The sequence below is a fragment of the Cynocephalus volans genome, chromosome 5 (genome assembly GCF_027409185.1).
Source record: "Cynocephalus volans isolate mCynVol1 chromosome 5, mCynVol1.pri, whole genome shotgun sequence".
In the NCBI taxonomy this organism is placed as follows: Eukaryota; Metazoa; Chordata; class Mammalia; order Dermoptera; family Cynocephalidae; genus Cynocephalus; species Cynocephalus volans.
Genome location: NC_084464.1, coordinates 18,678,201 through 18,698,164, shown reverse-complemented (window position 1 = coordinate 18,698,164; position 19,964 = coordinate 18,678,201). Strand labels below are relative to the sequence as shown.

The 19,964-nt window shown below is 38.3% G+C and overlaps 1 protein-coding gene across 1 annotated transcript in view; it reads left to right on the top strand.

Annotated features, from left to right (window-relative positions):
* RIPK1 (receptor interacting serine/threonine kinase 1) overlaps positions 1–19,964 on the top strand; it is a 29,436-nt gene that overhangs the window by 4,566 nt on the left and 4,906 nt on the right. Inside the window, exons 4-9 of the mRNA XM_063098202.1 lie at positions 1,185–1,322; positions 2,897–3,125; positions 4,897–5,046; positions 10,414–10,490; positions 15,413–15,503; positions 16,403–16,972. Of these exons, the coding sequence (XP_062954272.1) occupies positions 1,185–1,322; positions 2,897–3,125; positions 4,897–5,046; positions 10,414–10,490; positions 15,413–15,503; positions 16,403–16,972 (1,255 nt within the window). The remainder of the gene's footprint in view (positions 1–1,184; positions 1,323–2,896; positions 3,126–4,896; positions 5,047–10,413; positions 10,491–15,412; positions 15,504–16,402; positions 16,973–19,964) is intronic.

Here is a 19,964-nt window from a genome sequence, read left to right as displayed (position 1 = left end):
GATGATCGCTTAGATACATTGTGTTGTAATTTGATCAGATTGCTCTCCTCCCAGGAAGTAGGTGTTTGACCAGGACATAAGTCGTTTGGTATGTGAGTCATTCTGCAGGATTGGGCAAAAATAAGGAGGCCAGTTGGGGCTCAGGAGGAAAATCAGGAGGATGTGAGAGAGAAAAACAGAAAGAGGGAAGGGAGGGGAACCAACTTTGCTTGCTCACGTTTTTTTCCTAAGTCAAAACACATACCAAGGAAGTTGGGAAAAACTGTCTTCTGCCTTTTTTTTGGACAGTGGGTATCAGGCTATTAATTCTTTAGTTCAGCTACCTTATGAATAAAATGTGATTTGAGAGGTAGACTTGGGAATCTAGCTTCCATCATTTAAATGTTTTTCCTGATAAGCAGCAACCAAAGTACCTTTTTAGGAAACATACTGTTTCTAAGTTGTTAAGCAAAACTAGTATTTAACCACTACAGTAGAAACGGGAATTTGTTTATATTAACATTGATATTCATATAACTAGAATATAGTTGTAAGAAAGAGTGACCTGAGACTCTACAAAGACCTGAAGTATCTGATATCAGATCATCAAAGAGATACTGATTTGCTTCAGCATAGTTTTAGCATCATGTTTATCTCACAGATTAATTTTTACATGTTGTAATCAGTGTGAACACATCCCTTTGTATTCTTTTTCCTCTTAACATTATTTCACATGAACACATTCCATGACATTGTTCAGGTATTTCATATAAATATAGTATCACATTATACGAGTGAGTATACCATAGAAAATGTTTATTTATTCATCCATTGATTCAACAAACATTCCAGGCACCATCCTCCGTACTAAGGATACAATCCTAAATACAACTACTATTAATATATAATTAATATATTATTCTCAAGGAGCTTAATTTTATAGCATTTTTACTTGTTACCAAATTGGCATGGAATTTCTGTTTTTACACTGATTAAGTCCAGCATTAATATCCTCAGTCCCTGGGTGAACTCTTCCTTGAAAGGTGGCTTGTTTCACAGTGATAGTAGTGCCACCGAGCATCTGGTGGAGGGAAACCTGGTAACGCTGTCCTCTCCTCAGGTTTGGATCTCACCAGGCTAATGAAACAGTCGCTTTGGCCTGTTTGACTACCTTTCCGTTTCATAAACAATATCACTTGTTTTAGGTCAGTATCCCACTTTCTGTAAAAGGAAGGATAATTGCGGAGACCGTTGAAGGAATGTGCTACTTACATGGAGAAGGTGTGATACACAAGGACCTGAAGCCTGAGAATATCCTCGTTGATAATGACTTTCACATTAAGGTAAACCATAATCTGTAGGCTTCTAGAAGGTTGGGTAATTTTAGTTTTAATTCTCCACTGTAAATCCCTTCTTGTAGATGGTAGATGATAAAGGAAAAACTAGTCCAGTTTATGACTGGTGATGTTGGTGCCAAAAGAATCACTCAGGGTTTGAAAGGAGAGATGCAGGCATGATGGAGTTGGGAGTTAACTGTAGGGAGGTAACTCATATCTTTTTTGGGAGGACTGGAATTGAAGGGCATAGGTGAGAAACCTCCTTCCTAGATTTTGATTTCCTCTTCTGTTAGACTTTGAGATGGAAACATTTAAGGGTTGCCTCATTCTGGAATGGGCCATTTGCCCCATCATTTTTTCCCAAGAAATCTGTGTAACTGAGACTCCTCACCTTTGAAAATGTGAAGGTATGTGCAGAAAATCCTCAGAATTCAGATGTGGCATGAGAGTCAGATAAGCAGTGAGTTGGCCATTTTGGCTTCAAAAATTTTCAAAATCCTTTGCAACTTGGCCGATTTATATTTTTTATTAGTTTGTTTACTTCCATCTGTATTTTAAAAGCTCATTTCTTTTTGAAAACTCTTTCCATTGTAGTCAAGGGAACAAGGAAAGGGATTTTTCTTTTATCCATTCAAGGGCAATATTTAATGGGGTGGAGCATCACACCCAGTTGGCTTTGGCAAGGAATCCAAGCACAAGACTCTGGAAGGGGAGGCGGCATTGGGGGAAGAACTCAGGACCTGCTTACACAGGAGGTCCTCTCCACAGGAAGATTCTGCTTTAACATTTTCTTCTAGTCTTGGGCAGATCTTTATTCTTTTGTCTTAAAACAAGTTTCTTTCTGTAAATTAATGACTTATCTCTTTTATTCTGGGCTAAAATATGTGAGTTTTAGAGAATCACATGCCAAAATTCATCCCCAAATGCTTGCTTGGATTCCTAGAGGCAGAAGTGGAGCTGTCACTTTTGATTTCTTCCTAATTGTATCGTTCTGTCATTTTTTCCACCCACCCCCCTTTGTCCGTTTTTCTCCTCCTTCCCATCCCACCTTCTCTTAGGTTCAGGCCACCAACTCAAAACAAGCACAGTCCTTATCCTCAGTGTGTCCTTGTGATCCTTGGAAACTTGCATCCATGGGCCTCGGGATGCCATTTGGGGAAATAGAAGGTGTGGTACCCAGTCGTCATCTGCTGCATACACCCCCAGAGAAGAAAATACCTTTTCTCCCCCTAGCCCCAGAAATAGCTGAAAAACCTAAGCAGAGTAAATGAGGAATTAGAATAAACACACAGTATTCATGTCAGAAATGTCTTCTGCTTTTCTCCTTCCCTTTTATTGCGTAAGAGTTGAGATACCAGAATTTCACATGAATGTTTCCTGGGGGAGATTTCCCAGATGGCTGCAGAAACATAAAGTATCTATGAGTCTGTTCAGAGGTTGCTGTTGTAAACCTGCCCACTGCATTCATTTCTGGAAAATTCACTGTTTATCCTCTATTGGATAGACTCCAAATTGAAAGCTAACTCTGGTTTGCTTGTAGCCTTCACAGAACAATCCCATTGGTTTGGTCTCTTTTGCAGATAGCTGATCTTGGCGTAGCGTCCTTTAAGACGTGGAGCAAGCTGACCAAGGAGGAACACAATGAGCAGAGGAAAGTAAACAGCACCTCTAAGAAAAATGGTGGCACCCTGTACTACATGGCACCCGAGCACCTGAGTGACATCAACGCAAAGCCCACAGAGAAGTCGGATGTGTACAGCTTTGCTATAGTACTTTGGGCAATATTTGCAAATAAGGAGCCATATGAAAGTAAGTCATTATAGAGGAGTGGGATTTTGATGTCATTTAAAATTGTTATGTCAAATAGTGGCCTTCAGTGAATCAGTTAGGATTTATAATTGTTTATTCATTTAACATCAGTTTTACCCACTAGACTGTAAGTTCTGTGAGGGTATAAATAAATGAGACCATATCTGATATATTCACCACTGTTTCCTCAGCATCTGCACACACAGTGCTGAGCAGGTACTTGGTAAATTTTTGTTAAATGAATGAGTAATCCCCGCTTAGGAAGAGCCTTGGTTTACAGCTTGGGAGGTGCTGTAAAGCCCCAGGGTTCTCCCCAGACAGGAACGTTTGCTGGTGTCTGCTTATGAGGATTCAGCCTCTCACACTACAAGGCATACATTCCATACTTTTGCTCATTCACTTACTCCTTCATTCAAAAAAATTTATTTTCAGTACCTACCATGGGTACATTAGTCAACACCAGAAACATAAAGATGAGTAAGTCATGGTTTGGGCAGGAGAACAGATACATAAGTAGTCATTCTTCAGTTTGTTAAGTATGTAAATGAGCAAACATTTTCCTAAACATTCCTGTTGGGTGACTGTGCACTCCCATGGTTCAGTGATCATCTCTTTGCTGATGCCTCTTAAATCTCTGTCTCTGGCCCTGGCCTGGGTATCCACTTGCCTGTTAGATCTATTACATGTACCAGAGGAACCTCCAAAGCAACATTCCCCAAACAGAGTCATCTTGTGTGCTCACCCAGCTTTGCTCCTTTTCACATGCTCAGAAAACGCTGTCACCATCTGTCACCCAAGTTTCCCAGCCAGAAACCTTAGAGTTATCCCAGACTCAGCCTTGCCCCTCATCTCCCATGTTCAGTCAGACCTCAAAACCTATGAATTCAAGAAGTATCTTTAATCTGTCCACTTCTCTTTTCCCCACTGGCCTCTGTTTGGTTCAGACCCTCCTTATTTCTCCTGCAGGCTCCTTGTGTGGTCCACCATTCATGTGGCACCTAAAATGGTCATCCTAAGAAGCAAAGAGGACCATCTCACTCTCCTTTTTAAAATACTTCTGAGACTCTCCATGGCCTTTACTATAAAGTTCAAATTCCTCGTATGGAATACAAGGCCCTTTGTGATCTGACTTTTGCCTCTGCCTCCTCTGTCAGTATGCCCAGGTGTACTGAACTAGTAACGTCTGGGATGCATCATGAGTTTTGTGTCTTCCAATACATTTATGTTCTGCTTCCCTGGCCTGGAATCCTCCTACCTGAGTCGTCCTTCCCCATTCTTTACCTGGATAACTCCCACTTATTTTTCTGGACTCAATAAAGCCTTCTCAGACCTTCTATCCTAGTCATGGTTGTGTTACCAGAACTCCTTTACTTACTTCTTGTATAGCAATTATCACTATATTTTAAGTTACTCTCATTAAACTGAGCTCCTCAAAGACAAGGACTGTACAGGGCTTATCTTTGTATTAAAATCTGGGAATGCCATTGGCTTTACCTACATAATCCATTTTTTTTTACCAGCAGGCAGCTCAGTGGAAAATTTTGTCATTTATCTGCAGAAATGAGAATGTTGTTTGATCACCTCTACAATGGACTATGTGAGCTTCTGGTCACAAGGCCATTCTGCCCCTGTGGAATGAGGCAGCTGTCCGAAAGGCATACCCTAGGCAGCAACAAATTAGCTGTATTGTCCAAGTTCCGTCACCTTTCTGCCTGAGGGAGGAGCAGGACCTGAAAGAAAGTCTCAACATAAGCTCCTCTTTGCCTTACAGATGCTATCTGTGAGCAGCAGTTGATAATATGCATAAAGTCTGGGAACAGGCCCGATGTGGATGACATCATTGAGCACTGCCCAAAGGAGATTATCCACCTCATGAAGCTCTGCTGGGAGGCGAATCCGGAAGTTCGGCCAACATTTCCTCGTAAGAGCATCTTTTGTAACTGTGTAGAATGTACCCTACGTGATTAGTTTTCTAGTAAGATGTTGTCAGTAACTTGGTTTGAGCCTTGAGAAAAGTGAGTTTCATTTTACTTGTGATTTCAAACTGGTTTTCTAGATTTCAAACATTTTGTTCAACAGAAAGATATTATTTCTCTCAAAAGCATGAAGGTGTATGAGACCTTCTTGTTTCTCTTTTTTTCATAGCTAACGTTTTCTATTGTGTTAAAATATACGTAATATCAAACTTAACATCTTAACCATTTTTAAGTGTACCGTTCAGTGGTATTAAGTACATTCACATTGTTTTGCAACTATCACCACTATCTATCTCTATAACATTTTATCTTTAAGAATTGAAACTCTGTAACCACGAAACACTAACTCCCTATCTCCCCCTCCTCCCAGCCTCTGGTAACCACCATTCTACTGTCTGTTTCTGTGAATTTGCCTGTTCTAGGTACCTCATAAAAGTGGAAGTGTACAGTATTTGTCGTTTTGTGTCTGGCATATTTCACTTAGCACAGTTTTTTCAGAGTTCATCCATTTTGTAGCACATGTCAGAATTTCCTTCCTTCTTATGGCTGAATAATATTCCATTGTGTGTATACACCACATTTTGTTTATCCATCCATCTGTGGACACCTGGTTTGCTTCCACCAGACTTCTTGATTCTTAGCTTCTTTGACCATTTTTCCCTCCCCTCGTTTAGCTGACATGCTTAGAAATGTGTCTTGTCATTTAGTTTGGCCTTGTAAAAGAGGGAGAAAGAGAGGGACATGGGTCTTTGCCACATCCTCAGGCCTCTTCCCACTCCCCTGTATTACCTAGGATCTTGTGGAAGGGGCAAAGGAAAGAAGTAAATCAGGTGAGGAAAAAAGATATAGTAGGTAGGGACTAAGGAGCTTACGAAGAGTTTTGCCCTCATATTTCTGCTATGACAAAACAGAATTAAAGCCCTGCCCACCTCTACCACCAAAGTATTAGAGGAGCACTTTGATCTGGTTGCCCATTTTCTTGTGCACTCAATCAGCCTTAACCTTCTCCTAGCTTGATTTATTCTCTTCTCCATGTCTTTTCACTTTTAAAAATTAAAAGTCCTTATTTTGAGGTAGTTATAAAGTCATATGCAGTTATAAGAAATAATATGAAGAGACCTCGTGTACCCTTTGTTCACTTTCCCCCAAAGGTAACTTCTGGCAAAACTGTAGACAATATCACAACCAGGAGATGGACATTGACATAGTCAGATACAGAGCATTTCCATCAGTGTGTGGCACCCCGTGTAGACACACACTCTTCCCTCCTGTCCCCACTCCCTCTTTCACCTTGGGCAACCACTAATCTCTTCTCCATTTTTGTAATATTTTCATTTCAAGAATTTTACATAAATCTCAATTACTTTTTTATTGATGGTGGTGTTGAGTTTTTATTTGGTGATTTTCTGTCCAGTTGTTCTTTCAGTTGTTGAAAGAGGGACATTCAAGTCTCTAGCTATAATTGTGAATTTTTCTATTTCTGCTTTTAGTCCTCTCATCTTTTTCTTTACACATTTTGCATCTATTGTTTGGTGCATGCACTTTTAGGATTGCTATGTCTTCTTGGTGGATTGATTATATAAATCTAAATATATAATTACATAAATGTTCCTTTCTGTGTCTGGCAATTTTCTTTGTTACAAAGTCTACTTTATTGAATATTAATACAGCCAAACTGGTTTTCTTTGATTAATGTTTGCAAATGTATATTTTCCCATCTTTTTACTTTAAGCTGCCTGTATCATTATATGTAAAGTGAGTTTCTTGTGACAGCATACAGTTGGGTCATGTTTTTTTAAATCTCATCTGCCAGTCTTTGTCTTTTAATTGGTGTTTTTAAGCCATTTACATTTAATGTAATTATTATATGCAGGGTATATTAGAGTCCTCATCTACCATTTTATTTTGTTTTCTGTTTGTTTCTGTTTTCTGCTTTTCACTTCTCTGTTTTCTTTTTCCTGCCTTCCTGTAGGTTCTTGAACATTTTTGAGAATTCTGTTTTGATTCATCTGTACTGTTTTTGAGTGTATCTCTTTGTTTAGTTTTTTTAAATGGATGCTCTCGGTGTTCCATTGTCTATACGTAATTTACCAAAGTCTACTGATGTCATCATTTTACCAGTTTGAGTGAAGTGTAGAAATCTTACCTCTCTTTACTTCCCCTTACCATGTTCTGTATATAATTGCCTTAAATATTTCCTCTGTATACATTTTAGAACACATCAGACAAGGTTACAGTTTTGCTTCAACTATCACAAGTTTAGAAAACTCAAGAGCAGAAAGAGTGCCTATTGTATATACCCATGTTTTTTATTACTGTGTTGTCATGTCTTTTCTGACACCAAATGTGTCACCGTCTAGGTGTACTAAAATCCAATTCCATTCTGACACTAACTACCTAGAGTTATCAACAGACTCTACAGGGTTAAGGGCTGAGTCCCATAAGACTGTCCCCACTTCAGACACCAGCTGCAAATAGGGTACCCAGGCTACTCACACTTCTGCCCACCTGACTACAAATTTGGGTATTCTCACAACCCCCCCTCAGAAACAGCCTAACGGAAGAGATGCATAAATCAAGGTATGAGAAGTGGTATGTGTGCAATAATGCCATGCCCTCTCCAGGCACGCCACCTTTTAGCACTTCTGTGTGTTCTCCAATGCAGAACTTCTCCAAACCCCACCATTCAGGAGTTTTTATGGAAGCTTCGTTACAAAGACATGATTGATTAAATCATTGATCATTGGTGATTGAACTTAATCTTTGGTCCCTCTCTACTCCCTGGAGGTCAAGGGGTGATGCTGAAAGTTTCAACCCTCTAATCATGGCTTGGTCTCTTTGGTGACCAGCCCCTATTCTAAAGCTGTCTCATTCTCTCTCCCCAAAAGGCACTCCTGCCACCAAGGACATTCCAAGGATTTTAGGAGCTGCCTGCCATGAACCTAAACGGGAACAAAGACTAAATATATTTATTTTCTATTATACCATACATGTTCTTTCTTCCTGATTTTCTAAGGTGTCTTCTACTATTGTTTCCTTTCTGTTTAGAGAACTATCTTTAGGCATTGTTTTAGTATGTCTGATGTCAACAAATTCTCTTAAGTTTTTCTCTGAGAATGTCTTGGTCTCTCCTTAATTTCTAAGGGATATTTTTGCTGGTTGTAGGATTCTGGATTGACAGTTCTTTTTTTTTTCAGCACTTGAAAAATATTGTGCTACTTTCTTCAGGCCTCCAAGGTTTGATCAAGAAATTCTCTGTCATTCTAATTGTTCTTTTCCTCCTTATAGGTAAGGTGTTACTTTTCTCTAGCTGCTTTTAAGGTTTTTTTTTCTTGTCTTTATTTTTCAGAGGTTTGGTTATTATTTATCTTGGTGTGGATTTCTTTTGGTTTATTCTGTTTGGGCTTTGCTAAGCTTCTTGAATTTGTAGGTTAATGTCTCTTGTCATATTTGTGAAGTTTTCAGCCATTATTTCTGAGTATTTTCAGCTCCATACTTGTTTTCCTCTCCTTCTGGAACTCTGATGACATAAATACTAGATATTTTGTTACAGTCCCACAGGTTCCTGAGGCTTTGTACATTCTTTTTCTCAGTTAATTTTCTCTCATTCAGATTGGGTAATTTCCACTATTCTGTCTTCCAGTTCATTCATTTTTCTTGTTCCCCTCCATTCTGCTCCTAAGCCTGTTTACAGAGCATTTTACTTTTGTTATTGTATTTTTCAGCTCTAAAATTTATATTCTCTTTCTTTGCTGAGACTTTCTGTTTTTTCATTTGTTTCAGTCAGGTTTGTAACTCATTGAACCATTTTTATCATGGTTGTTTTAAAATCTTTGACAGGTAATTCTAACATCTCTTTCATCTCGGTTGACATCTGTTGATTGTCTTTTTTCATTCAATTTGGGATCTCTCCAGTTCTTAGTATAATGAGTGATTTTTCTACTGAAACTTATCCATTTTCTTCCTATGTTATAAGATTCCGGATCTTCTTTCAGCCTTCTCTTTTAGCTGAACTTTTCTTATATTGCTCTGGCAAGGAAAAGGTGGTCACTACCTTGTTAGTGCCTGGTGGAGGTAGAAGTCCAAGTTCTCCACTTGACCCCCATCAACACCCAAGGTGGAGGGACTCCTCTTTACAACTGGTGAGGGGTGGGAGTTCTAACAGAGACCACGTGGTCTCCACTGACATTGAGATAAAGGTGTGTTTCATTTCACTGGACAATGGTGAAAGTCCTGCCTCTCCACTAGGCCTCCTCTCACACTTCACCAGTGGGGTGGAAAGGAATTTCTTGTTACTGCCATTTGGGGTGCAAATCCAGGCTACCCTTGTGGTCTACTGATACCCTTGTGGTCTGCAGATGGAGGGGTTCATTATCAGCTGGTAGGCAGGAAAGTTCTGTCTTCCTGTTTGGCCCTCTTTGACATCACTCTGATGGTGGTGTTGGGGCACTTTGTTACTGTCTCATGAGGTTGGAAGTCTAGTTCTCCACTTGGCCTTAGCTGGTGTGAGTGGAGGTGGAGCCACAGTCTTTTCCTGTGGTGCTTGCCTAGAGTAGAGTGGTTACTGACTGAAGGTTTTCTGTCATGGTAGGCTGCCCCTTGCTTAGTCCTCTGGCTAGAAAGAGAAAGCTTTTGTTGGGGCTCTTTCTGTCTGGGCGCATTGATGATTCTTGGTTGCCAGCTTTTCAGCACCAAGTCTGGGATATATGAGGCAAAGAGAAAATCTGAAAAACCCACTGCTGTGTGCTTCCTCAGATCCCAGGGTCCACAGCTGGTCTGCTTTCCTGTTTCCTCCTTTTAGGGTTGCCATATGCTTGTTTTATATATAACATCTAGGGCTTTTTGTTGTACTTAACAGGAAGGATAAGGAAAAGTATGTCCAGTCCATCTTTCTAGAACTGGAGATTTGAATTTTCTTTTAAGGCTAGCAGCTCTAACCCTTTATAACAAATCCTTACTCTGAGTATCCCATCCAGTAATAAATTTGATGCCAGAAGAATGGAAACATGGAGTTCACCCATCCTTGTTCACTTGGAGATTAACTTACATCGGGCAGGGCTTTGTACTGCAGCCAGAGAAATTACATGCTATTAGGAAAGAGCCCTAGGTTTCCAGTGTTATCCTGTCCCTTGCTCTGTCTTCCTGATTATTAGTCTTGTTAGTCACTTCATCAGAGTCAGTGATTTGGAGCTTAATTTTTTATTTTACTGCTTTGCCCATGTATTAAGGTAAGTAATTCAAATATTTGCTAATATTTTAATTTTATTTTAGAAAATACTTAAGAAATTTATGGTGCTATTTTTTTTATATAGGCATTGAAAAAGAATTTATGCCTTTTTATTTAAGTCAATTAAATGAAAATGTAGAGGAAGATGTGAAGAGTTTAAAGGTAGGTAATATAGCAGATGCTCAGAATGTTAATATACCATAACATGTATTATTAATCTTGAGAACTAAAGCAATAGAATTTGTTACTGAGATTTAAGGTGAGGTAACTCGGTGAACACATAAAACAAAATTATTGATTGTTTGCAGATATTATCACATTGGCATACTGTACCCAGTCCCCCATCAAAAGTCATGAAATGAGAGTAAATATGTATAGCAATATGGAAGCAAAAGCACAGCGTCACTGAAAAGGAATGGGAAGTATCATAAGAAGATCAGTCATTTTGAGGAATTCTTGAAAAATAGAAAAACAGCAGAATTATATCTTCTGAGATACATAACAGGAAAAAATGCTAACTGGAAATATAATTCTGAGAAAGAATTACTGGAGGAGCAAGTCTTGAGTCAGTGTATGGAAGTAACAGCATGGTCACCTTGACTATGGAAATTAACAGCATGGACACTTACAGGGAGAGTTTTTGGAAACCACATTTATGCTATCTAGGAAAGTTGGCTCCTCTACCTACTTCCCTTGTGCTAAGCAATAGATGGCAGCCTGAGGCTGAAGCAGTAAGTTTGATGTCTGGGGTCAGAGAGGTATGTCAAAGCTGAGTTACCAACTAACCAACTAAGAGTAACAGAGACCTCCTCCATGTACACACTCAAGAATCAAGCTACTGCCATAACTATTTCAGCAACGTACCCCCATAATCATGAAAAGGAGACTACAATAAGTAAAACAGTCAGGCAAACAGAGATTTTAAAATACAAAAAAGAAAAAAATCAGATAGTCAATAATTGCCAGACTTTTGAGAGATCAGAACTATTTTATAATGACAAAAGTTTCAGTTCACCAGGAAAATATAACAACTTTAAATATGGCTATATCTTTAATAACATAGCCTCAAAATATACAAAGCAAAAATTGACAGAGCTCCAAGAGAAATAGACAAATCTACAGTCATAGTTGGAGATTTTAATACAAATCTCTCTTTAATTGATAGAACAAAGAGACAAAAAACAAAACCATAAGGATATAGGAGATTTGAAGAATATGATTAACACACTTGATCTCATGGAAACGTAAAACACTGCACCTGATAACTACAAAATACCTACTTTAAAGGCTTTTTAAGAACGTACAGACCATTTTCAAAAATTGACCATGTACTGGGAAATAAAGCAAGTCTCAACGGGTTTAAAAGGATTGTAATCGTGTAAAGCATGTTCTCAGACTATATTTCAGTTATACTAGAAATTAATAAAAAGATATAATTAGAAAATCCCATGTGGTTAGAAGTTAAGAAATATCCTTTTTTTTTTTTTTTTTAAACGGCTGGCCGCTATGGGGATTCAAACCCTTGACCTTGGTGTGAAAACACTACACTTTCACCAACTGAGCTAACTAGTCAGCCTGAGAAATATACTTTTAAATACCGCTGGGTCAAAAAAAGAAATCACAATGGATTTGAACTGATGGCTAACAAAAACACTACCTTTTAAAAATTATAAAATGAACTTTAAAAGGAGTATTTAGAAGTATAGTCTTAAATATATGTATTAGAAAAGAAGAAACACTACAAATTAATTAGCCAAGCAATTATTTGAAGAAGATAGCAAAATAAACCTAGAGAAAAATAGGAAGAAGTCAATAATAAGTGAAAAAGCATAAACTAGTGACAAAGAAAAGAGCTCTTAGAGGGTCAAAAAAGCCAAATGTTGATTCTTTGAAAAGACTAATAAAATTGACTAATTAAGAACGATCAAGAAAAATAGAGACAAGATTGAAATAACAAATAAGGAGGCATCCCTACAGGGCCTTCAAACATCAAGTGGTACTAAGGGGATGCTATGAACAACTTTTTGCTCATTTAAATTTTAAAATTTAGATAAAATGGACAAATTTCTAGGAAAAATTTAACTTAGCAAAACTGACTCAAATAGAGATATAAAACCTGAATATTCCTGTAACTATTAAAAGAGATTGAATCAGGGATCAAAAATTTTCCTACAGGAAAAAAAATTTTAAAAACCTAAAACCAGGTACCTTCATCAGTGATTTCTACCAAATATTCAATGAAGAAATTATTTCAATCTTATATAAATTTGTCCAGATAATTGAGAAGAGAAAACTCTCTCAAACTTATTTTATGCTAGCATAACATTGATTTTCAAACCTGAAAACAAAGGTACAAGAAAGGAAAATTACAGGCCAATCTCACTTAATAGTATGGATGCAGAAATTCTAAATAAAATATAAACTGAATCCATCAATGGACTAAAACCAAGTTGGATGTATTCTAAGAATGCAAAGTTAGTTGAACTTTAGGAAAATCTGTCATTTAAATTCATTACATTATCTTAACAAAGGAGGAAAAAGTGTCTTTTCAGTAGATGCAAAAAAAAATCAGTTGATAAAATGCAGTATTTATTCATGATTAAAAATACTACCAACCCAGAAAAGAGAAATTTTTTATCTGATAATAAGGTTTCTTGAAACAACCACAGCAAACATTACACTTGTTAGAAAAAGTGTAAAAACATTACACTTCTTTGAGATAAGATGCAAGACAAGCGTGCTCACCATCACCATTTCTGGCCAGCATGGTACTGGAGACCCTAACTATTGCAGTAGAGGAAGAGAAAGAAAGAAGACAAGAAGGATTGGAAAAGAAGAAACAAAACTGTCATTATTTGGAAGTGATAAGATATGCACATAGAAAATTCAAAAGAGTATTTTTGATCAATAATAGTGTTTATCCAGTTATAAAATCAACACATAAAAATCTATTATATCTTGTGTATCTTCCACAAATAGTTAGCAAATGAAAGTCCTAAAAAGATATCATTTAGAAAAGCATAAAAATTAATTAGTAGCAATAAATCTTACAAAAGATAAGTAATTTTGAAAGTGTAAATAAACCTTTATTAATAGACATAAAGCAACACTTAAAAATAAATGAATATAGGGCCGGCCCCGTGGTGCACTTGGGAGGGTGCGGCGCTTGGGAGCGCAGCGGCGCTCCCGCTGTGGGTTCGGATCCTATATAGGAATGGCCGGTGCGCTCACTGGCTGAGCGTGGTGCGGGTGACACCGAGCCAAGGGTTGTGATCTCCGTACCAGTCACAAAAAGACAAAAATAAATAAATAAATAAATAAATAAATAAATGAATATACCATTTTTTTTTCAGTGAATATTTTTTATTGAACTCTGTAGATATAATCATGCCAGTATAAAAAATATATATACTTAACATTTTTTAATTAAATAAATACTACAGATCAAGAAACAAATAGGTAATGGATTAATACTTCTTAAGTACATTATTGTATTTTTTGAGAAAAGGAGTCAAACTTATATCTACATATTGATCTGTCTGAGTGATGAGCATTACAGTTTCATTTTTTGATCTCTAACTTCTGTAAATTTATCAAAGGTAATCTTTGCATATTCATATTCAATAGAGAATGTAACCAGATTTGTCAGTCATCAGTCTTATTTGATTAAATGACCTTTTATTAAATTTCATTTCAAAAAGTTTTCACATGAAGCAACAGATATACAAATAGTTAAGAAAAGTCTTAAACATAAGGATAAGTTTGACAAAGATTCATAAAAATCCCATTTCACAATAAATTCCAGAAAATTTAAATATAAATAAAAACTTCCAAGTGTTCACCTAAAATGAAAGAATTAAACTAACTCAAGTTCAATTTCTCTGACTTTACAATCACTGTGTTATTATTGTTTATTTTTAATCTACTGGTCAAATGCAGAAAATACATAGTTATTTTGGGGGTTGGAGACAGAAACTGTGCCCAAAGCAAATTCGAACAATTCCTAAGTGTTACGAGCTAATTCTATATATAAACACATATAGATGAATCTGCTTGTGTCAGGGGCCTATTGTGTAACTGAGAGTTCTCCAGATTACCATCCACATATGTTATGTTTTTTTAAAAAATAAGGACTAATGATGTTGAGCATCTTTTTTGGCCATTTGTATATCTTCTTTGGAGAAAAAAAATTTTTTGTTTTTGTCAGCTGTTCAGTACAGGGATCGGTACCCTTGAACTTTGTGTTAAAACACCATGCTCTAACCAACTGAATAACCACCCAGCCCTGGAGAAATTTCTATTCAAGTCCTTGCCCATTTTTGAACTAGGTTGTTTTTTTGTTGTTGTTTACTTGTAGGAGTTCTTAATATATTCTGTATAGTCATTCCTTATCAGGTATATATGATTTGCAAATGTTTCTTCCCATTCTGTAGGTTGTCTTTTTACTTTCTTGGGTAGTGTTCGTTAATGCACAGAAGATTTTAATTTTGATGTAGTCCCATTTATCTATTTTTACTTTTGTTGCCTGTGCTTTTGGTGTCATATTTACGAAATCATTGCTAAGACCAATTTCATGAAGCTTTTTCTTATATTTTCTTCTAAAAGTTTTAGCTCTTAAGTTTAGGTCTTTGATCCATTTTAAGTTTATTTTTGTATGTGGTATAAGGTAAGGATTTAACTTTATTATTTTGTAATTGTATATCCAGTTTTTCCCATTGAATGGCCTTGACAACTTTGTCTAAAATCAACTGATCATATATGGGAAGGTGTATTTCTGGGTTCTCTGTTCTGTTCCATTGATGTAAGTGTCTATCTTTATGCCAGTATCACACTGTTTTGATTACTGTAGCTTTGTAGTAAGTTTTGAAATCAGGAAGTGTGACTCTCCCAACTTTTTTGTTCACCTTTTTCAAGATTGTTTTGGCTATTTGGGAAAAATGTGTTTGTTTGATTTTTAATATTTACTAGTAAGATCTGTGTGAAATTTCTACCTTTTGAAAAGATTTATTCTTCTCATAAAAATTTTCTAGGACTGAATATTTTCTGCTGTTTACTAAAATGTGTATTTATGCTCTTAAAAATAGAAAGAGTATCCGGACCAAGATGCAGTTGTGAAGAGAATGCAGTCTCTCCAAATGGATTGCGTGGCATTACCTCCAAGCAGGTCAAATTCAGGTAACTTACACCTTGGTCGAAATCGATTTATGAATTTATTTGTTTGCTCTTTCATTCCATCTACTCTCTAAAATACTATTCAAGACCATATGGGAAATGGAAGAAACTATAAAATTATATATTATTATAATATATTCCTGCCTTAAAGGAGTTTATAATAATATTTGGGAGTCAAGTTACATGTGTTTGAAATACTGCGCATCAGTATGCTCACCAAAATCATAGACTGTCCTGAAAATAAGAGGTCTAATATATCTGATAAGGAGAAAGTGACAGTTCAGGAAAAAGGGGACATACATGGGAGCAAAGTCCTTGAGAAGGTCAGAGGTGACTAGATCTGGAGCACAAGCAGAGAGGCATCTCTCAGATTCAAGCAGAATACTTTTTTCATTATAATAAAAGGAAAGGCAGAGTATAGGATATTGAAGCCACTTATTAGCTCTCTGACCTGGGGCAAATTAACCCATTCTAAACCTCATCCGTCAAATTGTGATAGTAGTTGCTCCTGTGCTTATAGGGCATTTGAATAATGAAAGAACCCATGGGAAGTGCTAGCACAGAGCTGTTGCTGTTCTTACTTTCCACCCTGAATTGCTCCAAGTAAACAACCACCTTCTCTGCTCCAACCCAAGTCCCTTTCTTCTTTGGTCATTCCTGTGACACCCACTTTTCTGGCTTGTTATAATTTCTCTAGTGCTCTCTCGCTGTCAGCCAGGGGCTCCCACTTATTATCCATAAAAGTTGTAGGAAGAGGACCACCTAGTAAATGCTTTTAGATTGTCCCTTACTTGTTTTCGCTGTGTTACTCTGATGATCATAGATTGGTGCTTGTGCTCAGGTTTTATTTTTCTTTTCAATGTTTCATGAAACCCATTCCAATGTCGATCATTTCTCCACAGCCACAGAACAGCCAGGCTCGCTGCACAGTTCCCAGGGACTTGGGATGGGTCCCGTGGAGGAGTCCTGGTTTTCTCCCTCCCTAGAGCACCAGCAAGAAGAGAGTGAGCCCATCCTGCAGAATAAACTCCAGGAAGAAGCCAACTACCATCTTTTTGGCAGCCGCATGGACAGGCAGATGAAACAGCAGCCCAGTCAAAATGTGGCTTACAACAGAGAGGAGGAAAGGAGGCGAAGGGTCTCCCATGACCCTTTTGCCCAGCAGAGACCTTGTGAGAATGTTCAGAACACAGGGGTAAAAGGCCTTGCCTATCCCAGCGCAGCCAGTCATGGTGGTGCACTACAGCAGCCAGCGGGGCTGACCAGCCAGCTTCACATGCCATACTGGAACAATGGGTTATATGGTCCATATGGTTTTGGAACAAGACCAGTGGATCCAGGAACAGCAGGTTCAAGAGGTTGGTATGGGTCAAGTCCAAGCCATGTGCCTAGTCCGTATAAAACTCCAGTGCCCGAGACCATCCTAGTGGGGAACACGCCCACCTTCCAATTCAGCTCCATGTCACCAACAGGTGAGCCGATCTTTAATAGTCACAATCTTACCTTTTTTTGTTTTTTGAAAAATAGAGCAGCCATTAGCTCTGTTGTAGTTTGCACACTATGATGAGGACAAAGGGCAAGTTCTGAGACTTCACCTGCCGGGTGTCACTTGCCACCATGGAATGGTCTCCATCAGATCACTCGGTCTGGGATATTTCAGTTTTGGTCTATGATTCGTCACAGCTGCCCACAGGTGTTGGGCAGCAGGTCCTTATCAGTGGTAGGCATCTTCTGCTCTAACCTGAATTGCATAATAATCCCATTATACCCAGTCTCTAATAAATGGGAAGATATCTGTTTATATTCTTTTATCTTGCTGGCTATTTTCTGAAGGTGAAAGATAAGTATTGGGTATTTTAAAATTTTCTTTAAATTCCCATGTCTCTGTTAGGTGACTAAAAGGAAGTTGATAGTAGTTACTGACTGTCTAGAGTGGACGTGATTTAATTTAATATCTAGCATCAGTCTCAAATAATACCAACACCATCTCAACTACTTGAATGACCTCTGTCAATGATACCCATACTTGTGTCATGGAAATCTTGAAGTCAGCTTAGGGAGACGCTTTGAGAACCATAGAGGCCAAATTCTCCAAAAACTTCCTGTGGAAACATTCTGGATTGTTTCCATAGGTTTTATTATAAGATCTATGGTATGTGAAATATTGGATTAGGCATTAAACAGAATGCAAGTCATACATAATCGTATGAGTGAAAATGTCCTTTGTTTCCTTTGTGACTGGGAATAAAATTTTTCATTAGTGTTGCAATATCATTTTATTCATTGATGATTAATTCAATAAAAATTTTTGTTGTATTTCCGACTTTGTGCCAGGCAGTTTTCTAGGCCCTGGAGATACAGCAGTTAACAAACAGCCTGAGTCTCTTCCCTCATGGAGTGTAAATCCTGGTAGACAGAAGGCAGACCATAAACCAGTATTTATTGCATCATTTTTGATCCTTTCTCTACATGAGTAACCCAAGCACACTGACTTGGTACCAGAAATCTGTTCTCACTTTCTCTGGTACCTGGTAACAGATACACAGGGATCCAGACCCTTAATGATTCAGAGATGCTCTCAGTGGTGAAAGGGGGACTTGAATCTACAATAACTAATGGAATTATCTGTGTTTCTGTCCCTAAAGATGATCCTGCAAAGTACTGAGTTAGTAAATGAACAAGTTGAGCTTATCATTGCAAATTTAACTGATTTTTTTGCTTGCTTTTATCATCAGATAACCCTAACTTTGCACCAAATGTGAGTTTTCTAGTGTCCCATGCCATATAAGAAGTGTGTGTCTAAACCAGTAAGAACAAAAGGAAAATAAATACTTCTTCATTTCGATGAAATAGCTCCAAATTCCATTCCTTTTTATTTAGTGTACATCTTTAGGTGAGGTTAGAAAAGGAAAGCTCATTGGACTAAGTTTGGAGACCCCAATTCTAGTCCTATTTGTGCAACTCATGATCTGCATGTCTCTGGGCAAGTGGTTTTGCCTCTCCACAGTTCATCATCCTCAATTATAAATGAAAATGTTACATCTGAAAGCTCACACATTGCTAGCTCTCATGTGTGTAATATTGCATTGGTTTCACCATTGTACAACTTTAGTGGGTTTTCTAGTGGCCAGATTTGGGCAGGAAGGCAGCTGAAAGCACCCATTAAAAAGCACAGGCTTCTAGGGCTAGCTGGTTAGCTCAGCTGGTTAGAACACCAAAGTCAAGGGTTCAGATCGCTGTACCAGCCAGCTGTCAAAACAAACAAAAACACGCACGCTTCTGGATAGGAGAGGTGCAGGGTAGAATCCTGGCACCAAGTCACATGCTGTCTTACGTCCTCTGTGTTAGTCAGTGTTAACACAGGCTGTTAGTTAATGCAGAGTGTCAGTGTAAACTGGAGATGGTGGGCTATGAGGATTGAATGGGGTAAGGCAGTTTAGCACTGTGCCTGAGAATGCTTATGTTATCGCTATCATTACTATTATTAATAAAGACCGTTTACAAAATACAAAGCCTTTAGAGCTGGAGGCCATCTTAGAGACTGTAGCCAGGGATTCTTTCCTAGGATCCCAAAGACCTCAGTTTCAGCAAATCATGAACCACCCAGAATTATACATAGATCTGAGTGTGTGCACTGTACATTTCTCACATCTTTCGGTAGAGAGGACCCTACTTTCCTTGGCTTCAATAGAGAAAATGCGACAAAGCAAGAGAGGTGTCCGGTCCAGCTGGACTGCCTACTTTAGGGCCTGGTGTGCTGACTGATGTACCTAGAGCTAAATTTCATTTACCTCCCTCCTCAGAGCTGTCTTCCACCTCTTTCTCCTCCAAAGATGCGCTAAATGCTCTTTAGTAGCAGTACTAATGTTTGACAAGTTCAACTCAGCATGAATGTCACTTAGCACCAAGTCCTGGGCTGGGGAGTAACAGGAATACAAAAATGGTATTTTTGTGCTGTGACACAGAACAGCCGAGGGCAGAGTGCTGAGTCCAGGATTATGGTGCAGGCTGATGGAAGGAGGTAGAATCCGAGCTGGACCTGTGTTAGACACTGGCCAGTAGGGAGAACAAGTGAGGAGAATGACGTCCAGGCAGAGGGATGAAGAAAGGCAGGATCATCATATGAGTGGATCAGTGGGAAAGCTGGTGGCAGAGTCTCTAGACTGGAGACTTGAAGCAGGAGAGAGAGAACGGAAGATCGGAGGGAGGCCCGACAAAGCCATAGCTGGCTTTGCCTGCTGGACCAACAGGTTCGGGTTTGTTGCATAGAGGTGAGGTCCCTTAGCAGATGTTTGGGGAGTAGGATCCTGCTGGGAAGTGGAGCTGAGCCTTAGTGTGCTCTTCATCCACTTCCACTGCTGACTTGGTGGCAGCCATGTTTTTTAAAATTATGGTAAAATACACATAACATAAATTGACCATTTTAACCATTTTTATGTGTGCTGCATTCACATTGTTGTGCAA